Source organism: Amborella trichopoda, chromosome 3 (genome assembly GCF_054954075.1).
Source record: "Amborella trichopoda isolate Santa Cruz 75 chromosome 3, AtrichopodaSantaCruz75HAP2 v2.0, whole genome shotgun sequence".
NCBI lineage: Eukaryota > Viridiplantae > Streptophyta > Magnoliopsida > Amborellales > Amborellaceae > Amborella > Amborella trichopoda.
In genome coordinates, this window is record NC_142338.1 from 528,923 (window position 1) to 554,475 (window position 25,553).

At 36.3% G+C, this 25,553-nt stretch overlaps 3 protein-coding genes across 9 annotated transcripts; 2 read left to right on the forward strand and 1 right to left on the reverse strand.

Moving 5' to 3' along the window:
- Positions 1–2,567: 2,567 nt before the first annotated feature.
- On the forward strand, positions 2,568–15,911 carry REP (Rab escort protein). Of its 7 annotated transcripts, XR_016052663.1 has the most exons (11): positions 2,568–3,250; positions 4,763–4,885; positions 7,341–7,440; positions 7,733–7,849; positions 11,683–11,721; positions 12,353–12,614; positions 12,830–12,895; positions 13,313–13,388; positions 14,257–14,452; positions 14,590–14,670; positions 15,542–15,911. XR_016052663.1 is itself a non-coding variant. In XM_088862669.1 (9 exons), exons 1-9 carry the CDS (start codon positions 3,181–3,183, stop codon positions 15,632–15,634), a joined length of 1,068 nt encoding a protein of 355 aa, XP_088718795.1. In that variant the 5' UTR covers positions 2,568–3,180; the 3' UTR covers positions 15,635–15,911. The 7 variants fall into 7 exon arrangements, 4 of the variants coding, with proteins under 4 accessions (XP_088718795.1, XP_006849848.1, XP_088718794.1 ...); XR_016052662.1 differs by lacking the exon at positions 12,830–12,895; XR_016052661.1 differs by lacking the exon at positions 7,733–7,849.
- Positions 15,912–16,627: 716 nt separating this feature from the next.
- PDE191 (Mitochondrial transcription termination factor family protein) lies at positions 16,628–18,852 on the reverse strand. The gene has a single exon (XM_006849786.4). It carries the CDS (start codon positions 17,818–17,820, stop codon positions 16,795–16,797), a length of 1,026 nt encoding a protein of 341 aa, XP_006849849.1. The 5' UTR covers positions 17,821–18,852; the 3' UTR covers positions 16,628–16,794.
- A 1,728-nt stretch (positions 18,853–20,580) lies between these two features.
- Positions 20,581–22,059, forward strand: LOC18439625 (Pentatricopeptide repeat (PPR) superfamily protein). The gene has a single exon (XM_088862671.1). It carries the CDS (start codon positions 20,812–20,814, stop codon positions 21,814–21,816), a length of 1,005 nt encoding a protein of 334 aa, XP_088718797.1. The 5' UTR covers positions 20,581–20,811; the 3' UTR covers positions 21,817–22,059.
- The last annotated feature ends 3,494 nt before the right edge of the window (positions 22,060–25,553 follow it).

Below are 25,553 nucleotides of genomic sequence, written 5' to 3' on the forward strand. Positions count from 1 at the left end.
AATTTTAAACCACCTTGACAAGGTGCAACTCAAATACCATGCGGCATGGCCTTGAAAACCCCCATGGCAAAAAGATTCTATATGTTAATCATGATGTCTGGCTATGTGATACTCCATCCCTCTTTTATAATCGATAGCCAACACCAAATGGATTGTTTGATTTTGGTGATGAGTCTATCAAAAGATAAACACACCCCTTCAAATGTCCTATTTCTCTCCTTCCAAATTTTCATTAAGAACCACTTCTCTAGCTGGCTTTCAACCACATTGCCAATCTTTGGTAAATGTAGGAAAACTAACTGTGAAACAACCCCTATCACAGATTGAGGGAGAGGCACATTAACCCCTAAGAGACGAAACAACCAGAACTGTATCCATGTGGCTAAGGAGCAGCGAATGAAAGGATGCACACTAGATTCCCCCCCATCTACCTTACACATGAGGCAAATATTGGGGTTTTTTTGATCAATTTGTAGAATCAATCTTGGATTTGTACCATCTAAAACCAGTTGTGTCGGCTCTTCCAAGCCCATTCTTATTCTTTCAACCGTTTCGACCGTTTTTTTTTATCCCTTGTGAAGATCTCATATATTTGTCCATTGCTCAAGTCTGCTGATTGTTGTAACTCGAGCCTGCCCTGCTTGTGCCTTTTTTTCCTAAGGCTTGTTGATTAGTCTTGGATCTTACCATTCTGAGCTTCTATTCTACTAAGCATCTCATAATCAAAGCCACACAAATCTTTTGATTCCCATTTTCAAGTTTTGGCCTCATCTTTCATCCCTGAAATTTTACTGTAATCGACAGAGCCAAGCGTGCAAGTTCCTTCGTCTTTGGCGCATGTTTCTATCTTTCGGCTCAATCATGTGATGTTGAGTTTTACCATTACTGTATAAATTCAAAAATTTTATGTGATGGTCTCAGCCTTCCATCCGCTTCTGCTCACCGCCTCTATCAAAATTCAAAACTGATTTTGAAACAATAATCAACCTTCTGAAAATCGTGCACTTTGGTGTCATAGTTTCTCGTCAATTTTCATAGAAGGAGGCTGTTATTAGCTACTTTGAAGGGGTGTTAGCAAGAAGCTCCATGCATTTAGAAAAACACGTATTAGGAACCAATTGTCCAGATGCCAATAGTGTGGTACTCAAGCTTGAGAAAGGAGACCAAAAAGAGTGAAATATATATATATATATATATATCTTGAGGAAAGCATACCAATTAGAGCCCCAATTTGAAATCAATTGTCTTACTATTGAATAAGAAGTTACTTTGGTTAATTATGTGAAGATAAGGGAACTTTAAGGTTATTAGTTTATTTAGAGGGCATTTGATTTGTTATGAGTTATTTGGGGGTAGCCATTGGAGCTGGTTGGCAAGCTCTGGTGTCCATTGTAAATGTAGGTCCTTGTTATCTGGTTGGTTTGACTAGTGGCTTGTTGCTGGAATTTCATTTTGGCCTTGGCTTGGAGCTGAAAGTGAAGAATATGCAAACATATTAGTAACAAGAAAATTGGTTTCTAATGTGCATGCTTTTGTTTTTATCAGTGTTATCAAAATTAGAATAACCACTGGTGTGGAGTAGTTAGGGTTATGGTCTAATAAAAACTGGTCTAACCACTAATCGGGCCATTTAAACTAGATTCTCATCAAAAAAAAAAAAAAAAGTACTACAAAAGAAGAAGTTGCCCAACTCAATTTTTTGATCTAGTAAGTGAAAAAAAGTAGTTTGACTAGCCAAAAGTCATATATATTAACTTTGACAAGTTTTTGACCGAATCAAATATTTGTTTTGGATCAGAGTAGCTAGGACCAAGGGGTAATCCAACTTATTGTATGCTGGTCTAGCCCAGTCAGTCTAGCACTTCCAGCATTGAACCAACCTTTACCAACCCTTTTGCCCCAAGCTGATCCAAAAGAACCACAAATTTTCATCATTTGAGCTTATCCGATATTTGAAGTACTAGACTTACTACTTGCAAAATAGTAGCAAAGAGCCGGCTCAGTATTTTTTCATTATTCGAGCCAGATAGTACTTGAAGTACCACATCGACTTCTTAAAAAAAGTAGCAAACATAAAGGACCTAGTCGATTATTTAAATGTTGGATGAAGATTTGGAAGTAAATGTCCTACAAGCAATCTAGTAAAAATAAAAAATAAAAATAAAAATGACCTTCACATGAAATACGAAAAAGTTAAAAAAAAAAAGGAAAAGAAAAAGAAAAAGAAAACATGGATTTCTTTCTAATTGTGAAAGAAAAAAACATGGAATGATATGGGACACAATTACTCCTATTTTAAAAATTTTGAACTCCGAGTCTAATTATTCTCTTAAAACCACGCGATTTAAAATCCTACGACAAAAGAGTACTTGTGACTTCCTTGCGTCGGAAGTAAATACTCTCACCATACATTTCCTGAAAAATAGAAGTTCTGCACATCGTTTCCTCTCTCTGGATTCCGGAGTGTTTTGCACCGTCACTCGACGGTTCTCTCGCCCTCTCTCTCTCTCTCTCTCTCTCTCTCTCTCTCTCTTATGTCTTAATTGCATTTACCCTTTGTGTTCTTCGACACTCTCCCTCTGTCTCTCATGGAGGAGCCGCCCTACCACCCCATTGAACCTTGCAACTTCGATCTAATCCTCTCAAACACAGGCTTTCCGCTTTCCATCATAGCCGCGGCGGCCTCCATTGCTGGAAAATCAGTTCTCCACTTAGACCCCTCCCCCCTCTATGGCTCCCACTACTCCTCTCTCCCCTTGGACTCCTTCATCTCTTTCTCTCAAAACTCTAACCCTAATCCCTCCCCTTATTCATCTCCTGACATGCCAGACGAAGAGGCTGACTATAGGGCCCTAACCGTAGAATACAGGCCTCTTTTCTCTGCTTTCGAGCTCTCTACCCACTCTTCTGACCACTTGGGTCCCTCAAGAAGCTTCAATTTAGATTTGTCGGGACCTAGGGTTTATCTCTCTAGGGATTCAACTGTTGATTTGTTGTTGAGATCAGGAGCTAACAATTACCTGGAGTTTAAGGGTATGGAGGCGACCTTCATTTGGTATGAGGATGGGCTTTTTATGGTGCCTGAATCAAGGAATGCAGTGTTTAGGGATCAGAAATTGGGGTTTTTGGAGAAAAGGCATTTGACTGGTTTTTTCAAGCTTATTCGTGAGGGTGGTTTCGATGAGAGGGAAATGGAGGGTTCCTTTGTGGAGTTCTTGGAGAAGAAGGGGATCTCACCTCTTATCAAATCGTACAGATCACATTACTCTATTTTTTTCGTTAGTAAGAAATCTTTCGATTGGCTTTTGAGTTCTGGAAATTACAAGGTTCTAGAATTGGGTGTGTCATTTTTGTTTTCGTTTGGTTAGTTTGTTTAGCTGAATATTACTTGGGTTTTTTATCCTATGTTGTCTATATTGTTTTTTGTAAATTTTTTTGGCAATGGAAACACCTTTCTCCTGTTTGTTTGCTTTCTCAGAGATTATTAGAATTTCCATCAACTCTATTCAAAATTTCAAATTGCCGGTGAGTTGTTATGTTTGATCATGAAATGTTGTGGGGATTGTTGGTTTATGTTTAGGATTTGATACCTTTATGAATATGGCAAAGCGAAAAGTTGTAGATGGGTCTAAGAAGGTGACGACCTTAAACTTTCCTTTAACTTATCCCAAGCCCGTGTAAAAGAGGTGGGTTGTGTTGGCTAGGTGGCAACCAACGTAAAACTTTTCCATAACTATTCATGAATCCTGAATAAATGTTAAGGACATGGTTGGAAGTAGTGATAAAGGCTACGGAGACCTATTTCTTCACTGACGGTATGGCTCTTGATAGAGCTGAATGGCAGACCATGATTTGTAAAGCCAACCTCAATTAGTTGGGAAGTCTTTGATGACGATGATGCTTTTAATATTGTAGATAAGTATTGATATTGTGATTTAATTACTAGTGATGATTTGTTTATTTTGTTTGAATTGGAAATACTAGGGCTTGGGAGTGAAGGTTGTATTTTATGACCTGTTATTTTTTAGTTTTTGAATGTGGGGGATTACAAAGTATGAAACAGGAAAAGATTGTTAACTTTGTTTCCTTATTCGAACTTTTGTTTAAATCTTTGGAATTCGGTTTGGAAAAGCGAACTCAACTTGTCATTATCACACCGTGCTCAATCTATAGCATTTGGATTGCAAACCGTGTAGATTTTGATTGAGTTGTCGATTCTTTTGTTTCTTATTATTGCTTAATTTTATCTGGAGAAGTTCTTTGTTTAGTGGATTAAGGTCCTTTCGTATGATTGACTGATAAAAATTATTATGCTTCTTGCAACTTGGTGAGGCTGAATTGTTTTTATGAATCCTTGAAATTGCACAAGCTTGAAGCAATCGGTATGTTTTGATGACAATCATAGAAATAATGGTCCACAATTTTCTTACTTTTATTATTTTTGGTTTAATTTTATTTTATTCATGATTTTAGCATTATTGTCATTTTCAATTTTTATGTGGAGAAAACCCACGTATCTTCCATTGCATCGGCTGAAGAGTGGGATCTGAAGTAAAATTGACAATGCCTTGACTGATTTAGTACTTAGACATGCTTAGTGCTTATACAGTATTTACTTTTTAATGGATGATGGTATCTAAATCAGTAATATGGAGTGTATTGAGTTGTAGATTAAAATATTACATTGTACGGTTTGTTGCTCAGTTCCTTTCTTCCTCCCACACATTTGTGACATTGTTGTCAATTTCTTTTCTCCGTACAGGATTATTTTATATGCAATTGCTTTGGCTGACTATGACCAAGAGAAACCAAAAGATCACAACAATCTTCTTAGTACAAGGGATGGAGTAGAAAGTTCTTCTCTCTACCTCTCATCTGTGGGAAGGTGAACTTTCTAAAATTACATGACTCGTTTCTGTTTTTTTTTCGAGCTTGTTATTAAAAATTTTCTGGGCCAACTTGGGACTCACCTGAGTTGACTTGGATTGGGAGAAAGGCACTTCCAAGCAATAAAACTCCGGAATTGCCTGAATATCCTTTTCTAATATATATTTTCAAGTTTTTGTTTCAAAACTTCCCATGTCTGACTAGGACTTATGACCTCATTGAGGGTATGACCTATAATGAGCAGAATGGCAGACCAAGATTCGTGTAGTGGACCCCAATTAATTGGGAAAAGGCTATGATAATGATGATGTTGATCTTCAATATTATTACCTGGTGGAGACTCTGAATCTCCTGATGGAAGACATTAGAAAGAAACTAGAAACTTGAAAATAACTTTATAGAAGACATCATAATAGTATAAACATAAAAAAACCTATTATAAAAAAAAATAAAAATAAAAAAATCATAATTGCACTTGCAAACTTTAAGATTGCGAACTCCAAAGATAATCTAATAAGCTCTCAACTCTCAAGTTTCTCAAATCTCAAAGTCAAACACACAAGTTATCCTTCTTCAAATCAATGCCCAAGCTAATTCCAATCAACAACCCAACCAAGACCCAAAGCAATCCGACGATTTCGAGCCCAAAAAAAAAAAATCGCCCAAATTTATTTATTTATTTACTGCTTTTTATGATAAAACAGCCACTGCTGTGTGTGTTTTTTTTTTTTTGGGGGTGGGGGTAGTTTGGACTTCCAAAACCCTTTCCCTCCCTTTCCAGTAGAAATCACCTTATTGCCCATGCTCTTGGGCATTATCTTTGCCTCCGAGCCTGGGCCGTGTATGTAGTGCTTTGAGGCGATGCGCCTCAGGCCGCATAGCACATGATGCGGCCGCATAAAGCACTATGCGCCTGCATTTTAAAACACTAGTTCGCTTCTTGTCATTTCTTCTTTTGATATGCAAGTCAATTTTCTTTGGATGTAAAAACAAATAAAAGGAAGTGGATGCAAAGTTGCGGCATTTATCATGACGGAAAATCACAACAGCCCAATCAATTCCTGAATAGTAGTTAACCAATCTATTGGCCTCCAACTTAGCCATGCTTTATGAAAATAAGATATCAATGAACTTCTATGAAAGGGTTTTACTGGATTCAGCCAATTATCTCGCTCGTGGGATATCATTGAGAAATAGGAATCTGAAATGAGAGATAAATTGGATGGTTATTTTATTAGGGATCCAATCATTTGGTCATCAAGGAACAAAAACAAAGAAGATAAAAAGAAAGAGATGCTGATTGACAAAAGAAGAAGAATTTATGGGATATGATCCATCTATATCTAAGGTTTCAATTCGAAATCTTGGTCCAAGTCCTAAAAATATTATGTACTCCAAACCTTTCTGCTTTGATATGTATGATGAATACATACTTATTTTCTTAGATTAGACTTGTTACAAATAAAACAAGTTGAGTTCCATACACATGAAAGATTCACACTTTTGTTTTGGCGAACCAAATGAAATGATGGTTTTGTATACCTTGGAATGCTCCCTTAGCCGCAGGCGGGGAACATAAGGGAGTGAAAATAGGATCTGACACTAACATGTTAACTTTTTATCTTCCAACCTAATTCTTCCTCAAAATTCCATTTTGATTAACCAATTCTTACTAGAACTATGGATCTTAGAATGACCCTTATATGTCAACAATGTCCATATTGTTAAAAATTCACAATTGATTTAAAGATCATTGGTTTCTGAGAAACTTTCTTCCATATTCATGGGCTTAAAGATGTTGGTTTGAGAGATCTGTTTTAAAGATGTTCCTTTGAGCCACCTGATTTAAAAATGTTCTTTTGAGCCATCTGATTTGAAGATGCCCCTTTGAGCCATCTAATGGTATTTGAGGAATTACCTTCTATGATGACTGGCCCTTCAAAGTCTTTGGCATGATGCGTCTTCCAGCTAACTTCAATACGACTAGTGATATTCTATGTTGAAGTTAAATTCATCTAACACCAGTTGTGCTTTCTTAAGGGATATTTTCATGTGAAAATTTGACCGAGGTGGCTACGAAAATGTCTTCAATCTTAATAAACGGACTAAATACACACGCCCTTTTTAAAATAATTACGGAATTGATTTGCGAGCTGATATGAAAATGATTGGAACTGGCCTTAGTTCGATGCAATAAATATTTTCTCTTTTTTGTACCCTTGGATGAAACTTGGTTAATACTTTACTATCAAGTCTTTAGAAGAAAGGAAAGAAAACTAACCCATCCCCCACCCTGGCTCTAAAATTATTTGTTCGCCCCCCTCACCTCCACATGCTCTCTCTCTCTCTCTCTCTCTCTCTCACACACACACACACACAACTTGGGGCAAGGTCTAGTTTCATTGTGCTCAGTTGTGATCACTGCATCCTTATTGTTGGATGTCCTTTTTCAGGTTTCCTAATGCTCCGGGGGCCTTTATCTATCCCATGTATGGCCAAGGAGAACTTCCACAGGCATTTTGCCGATGTGCTGCCGTGAAAGGCGCCATTTATGTAAGTTCGTATTGAGGATTATTTAAGTGTATTCTAGTAGCTTTAGGGGCACATTTTATTGGGCATTAGTGAAGAACACACTTGCATCATCATTCTGTATTCATATTCTGAACATGTTCTATCTCTATAGGTTGAGGGTTTTGTTTTTTGATGCATTGTCATACCATCTAAATTTTATGCTTGTAATTTGTTTAGAATACATGTACATGTTCATAACCACTACATCTCATCGTTTGCAATTTTATGCATACTACATCTGTAATGTGCTAATTATTGAAAAGAAAATTTACAGCGAGCATGTCATCTTGTATCTTTTGGGAGCCCGAATTAACATCTGCAAGTAGCTCATGAACCCATTCATCTACTTCTATTCTCTATTTTTGAAGCCCAGCTACACATTCACGCGGAGGTAGGTCATAGAAACTCAATTCACTCCACATCCCTTTCAAAACAACAAAATCTGTAGAAGAGACTTCTCTTTTAGTTGACAATGTGCTATGTCATGATGAAGTTAGGATACACAAACACTATGATCCTTTTGAGAGAATTGCTATTGAAGGGCATTCCATATTTTCTTGCCATTTTCTGAAACATAATATTATCACGTGTATCATGATTCATAGAGTTAAGTGACCATGTTATGTCTATTGCATCATTAGCTCTCCATTCACCGAATTTTGGATATGTAGAACTAGGGGCTTTGATGTCCACCCATTTTCTATTTAATTTTGTATTTATATAATAAGCGTATTTGCCAATATTGTGTGTAAGGTTATTTCATCCATTCTATTTGATGGTCATAATGTGCGTTATTGGATTGTTAAGATGCAAATTTGAGTGACCAAGAGATGTTTCTTTGGCCATGGGTGGGCGCACGTGCATGCGTGTGTTGAATGCAACAACATAAAATGCCCAAAAGATGGCCACAAAGGGCCTGGAGATGTAATTGCTAGGACAAATGAAAGTGTTTTTCTAAAACATGAAGTAAAAATTATTAACCAAAATCTTGTTTAGATCAATAAAGAGTTACCTGAAAAAAGGCCTGCAAGCTGTATAATATGAGTTATCTTCACAGGGAAAGTTCCAGAATTCATTGAACTTCAGTTACATATGCATAAGGTTTGACAAAACTATCGGTGTCCATCTGGAGACCAAATTTGATTCTATTACTGTATATCAATCTTTAAAACATATGCTAGGCAAGCATGGAAGCAATAGAAAATAAGAGAGCATACAAATGTAATACTCTTATGATCCCAAACTTTCTCAAGATAAGGGGATGCTTAAAATGAACAAGTTCCTTTACGAGATTGACTTGATCGTGCTTCAAAGTTCACAGAAAAAGTAGCGTGAAAATCCTTGTTTTCTTTTAAAAGAATTAAATTAGTTAGAAAATCCCTTCAGTATATATGTCAAAGAACTCAGCTTGACATGCCGACGCGAAGCCCTCAACAAAATTGAAGGTTTGAAGCTCTCTGAGCAGGTGACATCATCATTATGTAGTGGTGACGTCAATCCTAGGTTCTGCCAAAAAATAAAGTTTGCTATTGAAGGCTTTTCCATATAAGATTAAACAGGTTGCTTCTTCTTGGATGAATAAATCCTAAGCACAATGGATTTATTCATCCAATAAATTCATTCACTTCATGCATAGATCTAAGCAGCATGATGTATATTTGAGGAAGCGGGAGGTGAGCAATTTAAATCACTGTGTTGGTACCATGTTATAATAGCTTATTTAGTGAGAAAGGGTTGAACCGCTGCTAGCCCACACAACAATGTTGAAGAAGAGAAACAAGACAAAATGAATTGAACATTGATTGTTCTGGCACCATTTCATATATTTTATATTTCTAACATTTACAAAAACTGCCTTGGGACTTTTTACATTGTGCTTTTGAGCCCTTATAGGGTACCCATGAAGGACAACGCACAAGGATACCCTTTAGCCATCTTGAGGCAGTCAATCACATCATATGCTACTTAAAATCATCTCTGGGGAAGGGGATACTTTGTGCCGCTTTTCTCACATTGATTTATGTGGGTATACTAGTACGGATTGGGTATACCATCACTGGGTATTGCAGTTTCTGGAGGCTTTTTTTTAGTCTACTTTCTGAAGGCAGAAAACAAAATGTTGTAGCTCGCTCTTCTTAAAAATCAATATCAAAATATACAACTTCTTCATGTGAGCTGGTGAAATTGAAAACACTTCTTAAAGATATGGGTTTTCTTCTTCAAGGGTCTATCCTATTCTATTGCGATAATCAGATTGCTATCCACATAGCAACCAACAATAGTATTTCATGAGCATACTAAACACATTGATATAGATTGGCACTAGGTGTTTGACAAAATAACTTCAAACTTCTTCTCCACTCCATATGTGTGAACTTCTGAACAGCTTGCAAACTTTTTTTTACTAATTATTAGCAAGTTAAGCATTCATGCCATTCATGGACCAACTTGAGGGGAATTATAGACAGATGTGATTTGTTAGGGTATATTTGTCCTTTATGTATATTTTGTACTATGCTTACATTATTTTATTTATGATCCATATAAGGACTTAAGCATAAAATGTAAAAAATCCCAAGGAAGTTTCTGTAAGAGGCAAAATGGTGCTGGAATGGTAGTTCCGCATTTTTTTGTCTTGTTTCTCCTTCAGCGTTGATATGTGAGCTCGCACCACTTCAACCTGTCTCATCAAATGATCTATTATAACATTGGGGCTCAATTGGCATCAAAAGGGCCTAATAAATTGATTTTTCTGCTAATTTATTAGAATAATGTTCATCACCATCATCATTTTAGCCTTTTCTCAATTAATTGATGAATCTTGATTCTCTGTTCTGCTCAATTAAAGGTCATATCCTTAGTGAGGCCATCTGTCCCCATATCTTTTCGGACTACTTTCAACCACGTTCTTTTGGGCATACCCCTTGCTCTTTTCAGTTAATAGGGGGAGAATGTTTGAGGCTTTGAGCTGTAGTCCTTCACTGCCAAATCCTGCTGAGTTATATTGGTTTGTTGAAAAAAAAAATGGCCAGGCTGCAAGATTAATTCTTCATAGTCTCGCACCTACTTCATTCACAATATGCTAATCATTTGTTTTTGGGTAATTAAAGTGGTAAGTCGGTGGGGATTTGAGCCCCTATCTTTTGGTGATAATGGAGTCAAAGACCTCACCACGGGGCTCGACAATACTGCCGCCAAGGCCCCAGGGCATTCTCATATGCTTAACATTTAGCTACTATTATCCACACAATGGTGTTCTAACGTTGATTGATTTCTAGGTTTCAATTATAAAGAATACTTTGATCAATTCTTGGAAGCAACATATATCAAGTATCTGATTTACAGAGACTTTTCTGTTTTTGTAATTAGACATCTGAATAACTAGATATTCGATTTGGGTTGATTGAATGTTTTGGGGGTGAGGGTGGGATGGATAAATTGTTTCAGAATTGGCACCCCTGTGGGCCATTTTGCCAGTCAGTGAGCTAGTTTTCTGTCTGGGCAAACACTTGAAAGAATGAAGGGTTGGCAAGCTTGGTTCTTGGAATTGCATGCTCGTGACTAATGAGTATGTCACGACCTTTGCATTGGGCCCTCTTGGTTTTGCACTTATGGGCTTATGGGTTACATTATAAATTAATCTAGAAAACCATAGCATATAGTTAGAAATGAACAATGGAAAAAGGCAGATGGTTGTCAAGATACCCGGAGTGTAACATTATGCTTCTTTCTGGGAGACCACACGTATTCCCTTCTTTTTAATGCCTTTGATTATTTTGTTTGGTTAATAATAACATAAATGAATAATTTTTCAAAAAAAAAAAAAAAAAAAAATGAATGTCAACTCCATAAATTTGAAACTTACCCTAAAAAAAACTCCATAAATTTGTTTGCTTAGCATCCGAGGTGTATCATATAGTGAACCATAGACAATTAGTCCTTGCCAGCTTGTGATACATTTGCCCATGTAAAGAGAGGATATGTTCGGGTCCTTTGCCATATGGTTCATATCTATATTTGTTTACTTGATAATAGCAAGAAAAATTCATCATACATTTCTCAAGTGATAGAACTTTAAATAGATTACTGTTTTGTGATATGTCAATGCTTCTTTTGTTTCCTCGACTCCTGTTTTCTGGATTTGCATTTGTTTAATGATACCAAGCTTTCAAATTATCATATTTGTCTTGAGAATCATTGAAATTTTAACCTTTATTTTTTTAGGTCCTGCGCATGCCTGTGATAGCACTACTAATTGATAAGGTATAAAGGAACTTCAATTTTCCTTTTTGTCCATTTTTTTTTGTTTCTCAATTCTCTCCCCACGTTTTTTGCGAATCTCTTCTCACCTTAATTTTTCATTACATGATTGTCTCTCCCATCTTCGGATAGATCCTAGGATCGGAACCATGTAAGCTTTTTTATCAGTGCTGCTGTAAATAATAAGTATTATTTCTTCCCTCTTTTTCTGTTTCTCTATTGTTTAAGTATTGGGACATTTCCTGAAACATCTGCATGGATCATGCTGGTGATCTCGAGACTTGAAAAATCTACATGGTACTTAAAACATGTCAAATTTTTGAAATTGACTATTTCAATTTGGTTATTTCTTTTATTTTACCTTGTTCATTATTTTTGAAACTGAATCAGGTTAAATAGTCTTGACAAGTATGGGTACTGTTTTTGACATTTCAAGCATGTAGACCGCCTGTATGATCTATGCAGCTGATTTAAGTACTGTCCTGGTATCTGTCTAAGAAGATCCCTAAGGACACAATGGACCTGAAAAATTGCTTATGGGCTTTTAAAAGAAAGAGATAATGAGCTAAAATACCATGATATTTGTTGGGGAGCACATACATTTTCCTAAAAATTGTTTCTGGGATATGTGTAGGAGACTGGGCACTATAAAGGCATCCGGGTTTCCTCAGGCCAAGATCTGTTCAGCCATAAGTTAGTCTTGGATCCATCCATTGCTGTACCACCAAAAGTGTTCTCTCCAACCGAGTTGCACAACAAGGAGTTTGAGGGGCTAAGTCTTGACAATGCTATAAAAACTCCAAAGCTGAGCAAATATGTTGCTAGAGGTGTGTTCTTGACAAGAACCTCTCAAAAGCCTGGACTATCCACCTTGCTGGTGGTCTTTCCTCCACGATGTAAGAGCTCTCCTTTTGTATATTTTTCTCTATTAGAATGCAAATGTGTCTTTGTGTTGTGTGTGTGTTTTATATTTGATCCCCTGGGACATGGTTTTTCTTTTGAAGTTAGTTATTGGCTTTCATGGTACAATATGAGGTAGAAAATGAAACTATAATCCAGAGGGATCTGCAAAATCTTAGTCTACTGATTGGGTCATCACTCTCGGTGACAGGGGACCTACTGTTGTTAGCAATTGCTGTTCTGATGTCTGTCATTCCATTGGATGATGATGACTGAGGTGTGCAATTGTCTTCCGTAGTTTGTTGTAGTGCAGTAGATTTTTCCCAATAAAAGAAATCTTATGCTTTGGGATTTGAACATGTGTTTTTAGATTCACTTTGCTTCATCTGAAGAGGCTGCAAGTCTTAATCTTCAGGTTCCAAACCAAAGCAAATCAAATCACACCTAGTATTGTCAAAACATCAGAAAAAAACTGGGATTTTTTGAACATACTGGGAAAATGTGAAAATATTGGCAGAGTATTCTGATATTTCTGAAAAGAGTACTGATATCTTATGGAAGCTCAAATGTCTTACAAAGAATCAAGTTAGATTTTTTTTAGACGTATTATCTTTATATTTGTAGAAAAGGAAAGTCTTTTCTTGAATTGGCCAAAGTGCATCTTAACAGTGTTGATGTAAACTATCGTTTGCAGCATTGTATCCTGAGCAGATGGCAACCGTTCGGGCTCTACAGTTAGGGAGCAATGCATCAGTTTGCCCTAATGGAATGTAAGCTCATGCTTCTCTATACTCTTAATGAAAGACCGATTATTCTTTTTTAATATATGCAAGCTTCTTATACTCTGCAATTCGGCATGTAGAACATCATATATGTTAGTCGTATAATGGTTGTTAATGTCTACATGGAGTGATCTATTTATTAGTTACTCTGGTCTATAAGATTCTCAATGTTTCTCAGCCTAAATAATTAGTGGGCTGTTATTTATATGTTAGTCTGATGTACCCTTGTTCCTGATCTAATTAAGCCTCAAGTTGATCTGGAATAGTTTGTCCATGACATAATGAAAATTGTTGTAGAGTTTGTTCCAAGTTTGATGAAATTTGGTAATACGTATTGCAATCTGCATTTTTTTAACAGAATATGAACTTTGCTACCTTGTTCTGAATGTTACTCCTGTATATGCCAAAATTTAACTGGCTCTGGAAAATTGGGCGGTTTCTTCTATATTTTTAATTTTTCTATATTCAACTTCCATTCATATTTGGTTTGAAACTACCTAACCACCACTCTAACTTTGGTGCACACCGATGGGAATTATTAGTATATGAAAGTATAAGCTAAAATGTACAAGGTTACTGTGATAAAGGCCATAAGCTTGAATGGGTTTTGAATTCCAAGGCCAGCCTGAGCCTCAAACACTTGGTGTTTTATATTTCCTACTCTTGTAAGTTGTAACCCATCCATTCAATTTGAGAAAAACTGGTATGAGCCCAGATTTAATTTGTTTTTCCTAGTGGTTCCAATCCTTTGATTTCTTCGCGCACACTATGGAAAGGCTTTAAGAACCACTTCCTATATGTGCATCTTTCTGGATTAATGTATTTGATCAGTTTCGCCTTTACTTTTGTTTCACAGGTTTGTTGTGTATATTTCAACACCATGTGATGATGCCGCAAAAGGAAAGGAAGTCCTTCGTGCTGCTATGAATGTTCTTTTCATGATTCCTGATGCAATCAGCTCTGAAAATCTCACGCCAACAAGTGAAGGTGTACAGAGAGAGGGAAAGCCAGTTTTGTTATGGTCTGCTCTATATATCCAAGAGATGATAGAGGTACATAAAATATTATTATTTTTCTTTAGTTTAACCTATTTGAACTCTCAGATCTGAGAATAGAAAACATTTGTTGATTTGGTTCGTGCCTTTATTGCATGTTTGAACATAATGAATGTGCTCCTGATTGGCTGTAGGGTTCATCGAACCCAGTTTACTATTGCCCAACACCGGATGAGAAACTTGACTACAGAGGGATATTAAATTCAGCTACTAAGGTATTGTCTTCCGTGGCAATTCATGTTGTTCCATTTGTTAAGTGTTTTGATTTTTTTTCTTTTTTTAAGTTTCAATGTTAATGGTTCTTGGGCACCTGTTTTTTATGTTAAATGGGATTAAATATTGCAAAAATTGTTCTAAGTAGAATCGTAATAAAAAACGATTTGTTAGGCTCTCTGTTCCTTATTTCGAGAGTACTTTAGGATCATCATCATTATCATTTTAGCCTTTTCTCAATTAATTGGGATGGGCTACATGAATCCTGGTTCTCCCATTTTGTTCTATTAAAGGGCATATCGTCAGTGAAGCCATAAGTCCTTGTATCTTTTTCAGTTATATTTGAATTAACTCGCACCTCGTAACAGATACTGTACTTAGTTAGTGCTACACATGGCCAGCCTACCTAAGTCTACTCTCTCGCATTTTATCGTCTATTGGTGGCACGCGTAAATTCTCGCAAATAGATTCATTTTGAATTATATTCCTTCTTGTCTTAGAGTACTTTAGGATAGCCCTAACTTATTTTAAAATATATGCATTTGGGGCCCAATTCTTCCTGCTAAGAAGAATAAACATTGCATCTTGTCCCAGCAATAAGTTCAGTGTTTAGGAATTTGATCCATCTCCGTGAAAAATTAGATGAAAAGATTTACTTCTTTTCGTTTCTCAAAATAAATGAATAGGCCACCAACTTATTCCATTAATTTTTGCCCGGGAAATAGAAGAATTTTATCGTAGTTCTTGATTGCCCTTCAGATTGAGTGCCGGTGATGAGATTTATAAGCATTATGCTTGCCAATCTCCTGATATATATATATATATATATATATATATATATATATATATTTCTCTCTCTCTCTCTCTGTGCAGTTGTTTCATGAGATGTATCCATCAGAAGACTTCTTTTCCCAAGCAGCAGCCATGGAAAGCAGTGTGGAGAATGATATTAATTCGTTGGATTGAGGCACAACTGATTGGGATGGAGTTTTTTTTTGGGAAGAACTATATTATTTTCATTGTTTTTGGGGCAAACATAGTGAATAATTTGATTCGAAATTATAGGATTTACTGAATGGAGAGAATTGCCAAGAGTTGAATCAATGCTTCAAAAAATGCTGGGCAGGGCGCCTGAGCCCTGAGGTAAAAAATTGCATATATGCCCTATCAATTTTGTATTTACATGTATTCTGACTTTTTCTTGAAAGTATATATGCATGAATGTTGAAATGTGTTGTATTAACCTCGGACTGGTATGGCATATTCCATACGAACAACTACACAAGATGAAATACAAATGAGAAGTATAGAAGTCTTCAAATACTTTCGCTGGCACCCTAGAAAAACTCCAGCAATGAGGAGTAAGCTCATGGAAGTTTCTTGAAATCTATTATTTTAATTTCTGATTGACAGAGATCTCAAAATCAATAGATTTTGGGGTTAGATTTTAAGTTTTTTTTCACTTAGGGGTTTAGAGTCTTAAAAGAGTACTTTATCCTAAAAAAAGAAGCGCTTAGGCGGTCGGCAGACCCTTTTTTTAAACAATGAGCTCAGCAGGCCCTTCTTTTTAAACAATGAGCTCAGCGGACCCTTTTTCTTAACAATGAATGAGTTGAACATAAAGAGTGTTGCAGCTAAAGGTGGTGCAAATTCCACATCATCAACTACCATAAAACAAACAAAAATGGAAATGGTTTGAGTAACACAAAACAAACAAAAATGGTTTTAAGGAAAGGAGAAATGGAAGAGCAACACAATAAAACAAACAAAAATGGTTTAAGGAACACAATTTGAAAGGAGAAATGGAAGAGCAACACAATAATTGCTTGTTGACAAGAAAAAGAGAGAGAGAGAGCAGCAGCTGCCATGGTGTTTGGTACCCTCCTTAGTAGGTTGGTGTTGACAAAGGTAGGTTAGTTATATCTTTACCTATGCTCTTACCGCCCCCAAACAATGATATGATATCTGAATTAAGCCTCCACTTTCATTCATGCACTACTCAGTTACAATCATGAGGGCCATACATAAGTACAATAATGTAAACAAACAAAAATCTGGAATTAAAAATGCCAGAGCCATAAATTAACTGCTAAAAAGAGGGAAAAAGGCAATCATCAAAATTGCACTCAAATAGTGAACACTGCTTTCTCTGCTCTCTCTCTAGGCTCCTTAATCGATTGAAGCAAGCCAAACTTCAATGCAAATTTCTTTTGGTTACATCCAAACAATTCACTCAAACTGCAACCTGAACTTTTTTCTCTCACCAAACGGTACCTGAATTCGATCCTCTTCTTCAATCCATGCTTGAAAAACTCTGGAAATTCAGCAACTTCTTCCAGTCTCCTTCCCATTACATCCACCAAGAACCTAATCCTTGGATCAAGGGAATTTTTCACACTCTTTATCAGAACAGGAGGAAAGCCAGCAATCAAAACAACAATCTCTCTAACTCCCAAACCACACCCTTTGAGAAACTCTAGATTGGGTATCAAAACCTTCACATCTCTGCATAAAACATCGGGATAGTTCACGGCAACTCTTTGTAGGTTCTCTTCATTTAGTCCAATTTCTCTCAAGAATTCAGAGGTGGGTCTAAGCCTTTTCTCCACACTATAACCCATCACATAAGGATTCTTAACGAATATTTTCCCAATTTCACCTTCTCTTTTGAAGCCCAAGCTTGAGAAGAAGCTCACTATAGGGCACAATTTCGATTCGATACTGTAACTTATGAGCCTAGGATTAAGCAAAATGAGTCTTCCTAATTCTTTTTCAGGGACCCCTAATCCTTGAAAAAAAGCTAAGAGAGGACAAAGCTTCTCCTCTATACTGTGAGAGAGGATGTGTGGGAATTTGGCAATGGCTGATGCTACATCATTGGGTTTTGTTGCTAGGGTTTTGAGGCACTCAACCATGGGTTCAAGCTTCTCATATAGGCCCAAAACAAGGATTTTAGGGCACTTAGAAACAATAGAGGGGAGCTTTCTTGTTGGGATGCCAGTACTGATGAGGTAGTTCCAATTAGAAATAGCCCTTTCTTCGGATGCATTATCGAGTCGTTTACACTTCCTGAACATCTCTGAGATCGTCTTGTCATCAAATCCTCTTTGCTTGAGAAACCCAACAATGTTGCCCTTCTGGTTGGCCTCCATTTTCCTGGCCTCAAAACCCTAACTTATCTACTGTATATAGTTGGGTTCTGGCTAAAAATAGGATTTTTCTCTTGATTTCCAATGTTCAAGTTGAATTATTCGCTAATCTAGGCTTCAACTAAATTAGTGAAGGAAATCAAAATCCAAATTATTTTTAGCTGAAATCGGTGGAATTTTAAATTTGGGGTATTTCTCTTTGGGAGAAAGTGCAGTAGCTGGTTTCACAGTTTCTAATGGAACACTGGAATGAACCCAGTTTTGAAAGCTTAACACTGACAGTGTTTTAGGTTAAGCAATTAGGCAAAACTGGAAAATTTCCAGGTATTATAGCGTGGAGTATGCTTAACAGGCCTGATTCAAAGGTGGTTCCACAGTGAATGAAACCCAATTTTAAAACCCTAATTTTCAAACACTTTTGACATGGGAATCTTGGCTGTAAGAGGAACAACACTTATAAAAAAACTCACTTCATGGAAGGCACCTGGTTTTTTACAGTTCCACTGAAAACAATCAAAGCAACACAAATTCAGAACCTTAAGGTTAAACACCTAATCAAAATCGTTTCCTCCTTCAAGGTTTTTCTCAGATGGGAATCTTCAATGAGGTTGCCATCACAGTCTCTCTCTACTTTAACACTGAAACTAATATTATTTCTACCGGCTACCAAAACTATGAAACAAACCCAATTTCAAAACTCTAAAATTTACAGTTCTTCAGATTCAATTTATCAGCTGAATTTGTTTAATTTCCCAGATTTTCTAAAAAGACAGAGTTCCATTAGAACACAGAAACAAACCCAGTTTTCTCATAAATGGGAAAGCGGCATATTTTACCTGGCAGATAAAGTGGCCGTCAAAGCCAGGATAGAAGAACTTGAAGTGGGTATACCATTGCCCGAAAATGGAAATTGGTTATTTTTTTGCAATTATCTGGAGAATAGTTTTAGAGAATTTAAGTAAACAGAGCCTTATCTAAGAGTAGCAAACGGGCGCATGAAAAGAGAGGCACATCTACAAATGATAACACGTTATATACGCCTTTGATCGGTACCCTTGCCTTTTTGTTTTGGAGCAATATCCATTATAGCCTTTAGAATTTATTTATTTTTATTGGGGATTAATTTTTTGTTTTTTTTTTATTATTTACTTATGGTACGAATGAAACTCAAAACTTTAAAAACATGTTTGACACTTAGAGTTTGGGAGTTTTTGAGAGTGGAAGGACTCTCCCACGGATTATAAAAGACTACTCTTCCATTATTTTTTACGGAAGAGTGATCTTCAACAAATGAACCCATTTTAATACCAAAAATAGCTAAGTGGATGGTAGCACTTCCACTTTACAACTTCCACGGCAAGAATGTTTGGACATTTAACTCCAATTTAGACTCTCACTTATCAAACACACCCTAAATATCATGTTGTAGCACCCACCACCCTAACCACTTAATCTTGAGCCCACTCTATATAGAGTTGATTGTCCAATTCCTATTCAAAATAATGGGGGAGGATAACTTATTAGATGGGGAACAATGTAATTAAGCTACACTTTTTTTATGTGTGAGTTGAATTTTGGACATGGAGTTCGATTTTCTCTATGAATTCAAATTTTATGGTCCGTTTAGATGTATTTTTTATCACCAATAAATCAATATTTCAATTACATTAATCACTCTTTATGTGTGAGTTGAACTTTGGACATGGAATTCGACTTTCTCTATTAGTTTAACTTTTATGGTCTTTTTAGATGTATTTTTTGTCACCAAAAATTCATTATTTCAACTATATTAATCATGATAATGAAATTTTTATTGTTGAATAGTGTTTATCATAAAATTATGAGCAATTTTACATATGTAAGTCTATTTTAGAAATATTTTTATTTTACTTAAAGTAATTTGTTGAAAGTCACATATTTTTACCTAGTAAAAGCCAAAAATAGATGGAAATTATTGAAAAAGTTAAATAGTTAAATTATATAATTATATAATATAAAATATGTATTAAACAAGTAATAAAATACTATTATACATAACATATTAGTTTTGAATAAAATAGTTTACACTTGATAAAAATTAACGACCATTCAAACATGCCATTAAAAATAGGAAAAAAATATAATAAGGCTATTTATTTTTGTTGTTAATATTGTCTATTGGATGTGAAATTGAATGGTTGTATTTATTCTATTGACTAGGCTTAAAGTTAAAAAAAAAAAATTGAACTTTATAACATGGCTAAGCTACTAGATTTCAAATAGAATAGTAATAAGTATGGGTGCAGTTTATATAGAGCTCCATATGAACTTTTTCGAGTAATTGTGGCCTCCGGAAAGGTAAACGGTATCATTATATGTGATCCTTTAAAAATATATCATATGAAAGGAAGATGGTTTTGGTAAGGTATACAGAAATTAATAATGGAGAACATGTCTGAGGCTTTGGTGATAGTATTGTCAAAGTGGCAGCCCTATTTATATTCAAGTTAAGTTCTAAGCTTTCATTCTCATTTAACTAATTAAAAAAAAAAAAAAACTAGTGTCAGATTTAAAAAACGGATAGGGTCATCTCCACTTAATTATCCAAAAAAAAAAAAAAAGAAAAAAAAGAAAAAAAAGAAAAGAAAAGAGATTGATAATGCAAGCTCTCTTAATTATCCAAAAAAAGAATAAAAAAAAAAAGAAAAAAAAGAAAAAGAAAAAAGAGAGACTAATAATGCAAGCTCGCTTGCCTATTTGAGCCCCCTTCCGGTGGTGCTATGCGTGGTAAGAGTCCCAAAAGCGGGTTCTATACCTATAACCTTAAACCCTAACCCTAACCCTAACCCTAACCCTAACCCCCCCCCCCCCCCCCCTCGCTCTTTCTCTCTCTAACATCTTTAAATCCTGCCGTCTCTTCCCCCCGCTCACGCGCTGTTTCTCCCCCTTCTCTCTCCCTTGAATCCCTCTCTCTCTCTCTCTCTCTCTCTCTCACTTGACCCTAAAAGAAGAGCCATGCGATCGAGGAATTTCAATCGTCTTCTTATCTCCGCTCATGAATTCCTTCTTCCCCCTGAAGCTACTTTCTCTTTCCTCTGGCAAAGGGTGATTCCATTTCCCCACTCTTCTCTCTCTACACCATTGCCTTCATCTCCTCATTCTCTCTCTTCCCATACGAATTTCAGCACATTGTCAAGAGCTCCATCCCCTCTTTCTCTCTCTTCACCATCTCCCCCTTCACCCCATTCTCCCTCTAACTACACGAACCTCAGCACAATTCCCAATAGGCCCCTTAGAGGAAACCCAATTGAAAACAGCGAGGAAGCCATTAACAAATTCGAGCTCGATGACAATGGCAACATGGTTCGAACCAGAGCTAGAGGTGAAGAAGCAATTAACAAAGACCTTCCTCTTGCTGAAACCCCAAAACTTGAAGAACTTAAACAAGAACAAACCCAAGATTCAGAAGAAATATTCAAGAAAATGAAGGAAACTGGTATGATACCCAACGCAGTTGCCATGCTTGATGGTCTCTGTAAGGATGGGTTGGTTCAAGAAGCCATGAAGCTCTTTGGAACCATGAGAGAGAAAGGAACAATCCCTGAAATCGTGATTTACACTGCAGTGGTCGATGCCTTCTGTAAATCTGGTAAATTCGAGGATGCCATTAGAGTTTTTAGGAAAATGCAGAAGAATGGAATAACCCCTAATGCTTACAGCTATACAATGATAATTCAGGGTTTATGCAAAGGTGGGTTATTGGAAGATGGGGCTAAGATTTGTTTGGAGATGGTAGAGAGTGGTTGGAGCCCAAATGTTCAGACTTTTGTGATGTTGGTTGATGGGTTTTGTAAGGAGAATATGATCGAAGACGTGGAGAAATTGATAGCGGGGTTGAGAGAGAAAGGGTATGCTACTGATGAGAGAGTAGTGAGAGAGTACTTAGACAAGAAGGGATCTTTTTCGCGTAAAGTTTGGGAGGTTATTTTTGGGAACAGAAAGCATCAGAGAAAAATTTAATGGCTGAAAAATTATCTCTTTTATTGCAAGGATGGTTGAGGATTGTAGCTAAAGGTGAGAATTTTAGGTACATTCTAACTTGATTTCTAGTCCCTTTTGTTTTTATATACTGTGGCAGTGGGTCGCTCTAGTATTTGAGTTTGATGTATATTTTCTCTCACTCTGTAGCCTTTGGTAGCATTGTTCCAATAGAAGACAAACTTTTGAATTGAATGCACTTGGACCTGATGTGCTTATCTCGAATGGATTGGATTGATTAGTCTTCTTAGTTTTTCTTTTGTTCTTCGTTTGGTGAAATCAATTTTAATACCACTTTGTTTGTGTCATGTTTATCATTTTGTACTTATGGCTGTTTTTGTTTAGTACCAATTTTGTGCCTTTCTTTTTCTTTTTCAAGAGCTATATATCACAGAGACTCCCATATGTACCCTTTCTTCCGAATTTTGCATTTAATTGTTTTCTCATTGCATTTGATGTTCTTAATGTGCATATAACCTTTCTTCATGAACCATTTTAGGAAACTGTTAACATTATTGAGGTCACCTACATGATTCTCCTTTATAGGTGTCACTTGCTATGTCCAGGACTTTTTTGGATTCATTTTCGTCAACTAACATATCACCTTAAACTTCTTTATACATCATCACAATTTTTAACTACCCTAAATGGGTCCCTAGAGTCACAAGTGTGCAGCATACTTCATACTTGCTCAAGGAAGGAAGACTGCAGCAATAGCATGATTGTGGTAACGGTTTAGAGAGAGAGAGAGAGAGGGAGGGAGGGAGGGAGGGTTGGTCCCTAGAGACACAAATGTGCAGCATAATTCATACTTTCTCAAGGGAGGGAGGGAGGGAGGGAGGGAGAGGATTTTGGCGTCAGTTGTGTGTTACAATCATGGAAAAAGTTCTTATTGTCATGCTTGAGAAGAAGACATTTGGGAATCTGTTCCTCAATCAAGTTAAGTAGGATAATTCCTTATCATCACAATTGTGAAGAAACTATTCCTTCCCAAGCATTTTAAATTTCAACAAATTCTTGAGAAGGAACTACTCTTGATTATAATGGTGTTCCTAGTCATAGATGGAGTCATCCTTATTACTAGATTCTCCATAGGATATCTGTATGTGTTGTTACTTGGACTGATTTTAAGATGTTGTTCTCTTATGTTTTACGGCCAAATCCAAGAAGATCTCTGATGAAATCCTTTTTAATTTATGCTTTAAACTAAATCGATTAACATTCGGTAGAAAAGAGCGAGGTTATTGTAAAGAGGAGTCTGCAGAAGCAAAACTTCTCCTCGCACACCGTTGGTAGGGCCGGCTTGAGATCCCGTGAACACCAATAAGAGAAACCAAGAAAAATTGAAAGAAACAGCAAGAAAGGTTTTGAATGAATTTTTTAAAGAAAATGAACTGGAAATTAAAGGGAAAAGAAAATAATTATTTACTTTGAAGCCGGTCACCCTAACCCAGCACCTGGAGTTAGTGGCTCTGATTAGGCTAGCAGTTGAAGCATCTATCCTCAACTCTAGAGAGTTTTGCTTGATCCTAAGAAGTTTTCTTGAACTTCCAAGGGAATTTTGCCTAGGGCATATTCTTCATAGGGTTTTGATTGCTTAGGGCATGTTGTTCCTAGGGCTCTTGGTTTCAAAGTTTCACGATTGTTGTAGATGGCAAGGAATTAGGGTATTGTCCTAGGGCTTCTAGGATTTAGAATGCTAAAGGCTCGCAGGGTTCTGAATTCTAGGGTCTCTAGGTTTCTCTTGTTTCTTTTGATAAAAGCTTTTGTATTCCCCATGTGTTTGAACTACATTTTGAACATTCTTGGATGAAATAAACCATTAGAGGTGGTTGGACCTATCTTTATCTAGGACATAGTGGGCTCTGTTACTCTTGACTTGGTGTACTTCTAGGCCTTGACTAGAAGAGTGGACCTGCATCCTGGGATAGGCTTAGTCCCTTTAATTGAAGAGGGCTATCGAGGTCAGTATTATCCCTGTGGTTGAAATAGGCTCGAGTGTGTTGGGATGGTAGCTTGTGAGGACGAGTGCCTGAAATCATCGACACAACATCCTACACAGTGTGTGTGCTGTTAGTCGTGCACTTTAGTCCGGTAGTGAATGGGTTGGTAGGATAAATGTGCATGAGATAATACTACCTCATAGAACCTGAACCTGGACACTTCGGTTTAGTGCTCTGTCTATGTGATCTTATAAACTTGTCCTTGGGAAATTCACAACTGGAGTTTGTTGCTACACTGGCACCTCTATGGCTTAGTCAACTTTGATAAACAAATCTTGAGCCCCTTGCGTGGAAACTTGTGGGTCATGGGTTTTTGGATTAGTTTAAGGTGTACTTGTAGTCGTAGAGAAGTTGTTCAAAAAGACTGATTCAAGCACCTAGGCGGTTTGGGTGCCTGGTCGCCTAGGCGGGCTCTCAGGGTTAGGGTGCCCTCACTAAAATCAACTCCCCCCCTCCCCCCAGCCCAAACATAAAAAATAGGGGAGTTCTTAGGGCATGGTTTAAAGCCTCAGGGAGTTTTTAGGGCAAGTTTAGAGCCCCAAACTCCTCGTGATCATGAAATAGATGAAAATATAATAGTACAACTATAACTTTGCAATAAGACTTAAATGAATAATTGAATATATAAGACATTTTAAGACCTTAGTTTCACTTTCACATAAGACTTAACCCATTAAGATATCACATAATCAATTATTTATCAAAGGAAAAAGTTTATATAAGGTTGCAACCTTAAAATGTAGAAAGAAAAATGCACCTAAAAAATCCATCGGAAAATGTTATTTTAATATTGAAAAGCCCTCTAATCGATCACCTTGACATCGAGATGTATGAATATAAAAATATATATATTTTGAGTCCTAAAAATAGTGTATCTTGCAACATATTATCTAGACCGTCCATTTTCTAGAGTTTCATATGTTTATAGATCTACTTGATTTTAACCATTTTTGGAGTTTAAAATTTCATAATTAGATATGAAAATCAATTTCCATATAATCCTAAAAACCTTTTACACTAAAATTACATGTTACGATAAAATTTGGTGGTGCGCCTTGATTGGATTGTTTAAGGTTGCAACCTTATAGAAACCACACCCTTTATCAAATAAGCTAAAACAAAAAAATAGAATATCAAAATAAGACACATTGTACAAAAAAATAATCAACTATTTATAAATGAATACGATATTTGCTCAATTTCATCATCCAAATGAGAAAAAATTCAATTAATCACCAAAAAAATCATTTTTTTAACTACAAACATGTAAATATATCGTAAAAGAAAAAAAAAGTAAAAGTAAAAGTAAAAGAAAAAAACACATGATTCAGAAAATAATATGTTATAGCAAAATAAAATCAAAACCCTCTTTCAAATATGATAATACTTTAAAAATATCAAAATCAAATCGATGTCGGTGCAAACCTCGTCTATTGGGTCGCCAAAAGTTCTCAAAATCAACTACTAGAAGCTCTAAATCCACCCACGGACTATTGCCTTCATTTTGGGAAGAAATCGAAAATATAAAAAATTTATTGATCTTTCGATAAATAACAAAAGATTGGTTTTTGGGGAGTTTTTCTTACCCTAAAGGGCACTAATTTTCTATTGGGGGTTTAGAATACCCCCTAAAATCCTTTTTCCCCCTTTTTAGGGGAAAAAATTTGCATTTTTTATCCTCACCGAGGGTTATTTTTCCGCCCACCTAAAAGTTGT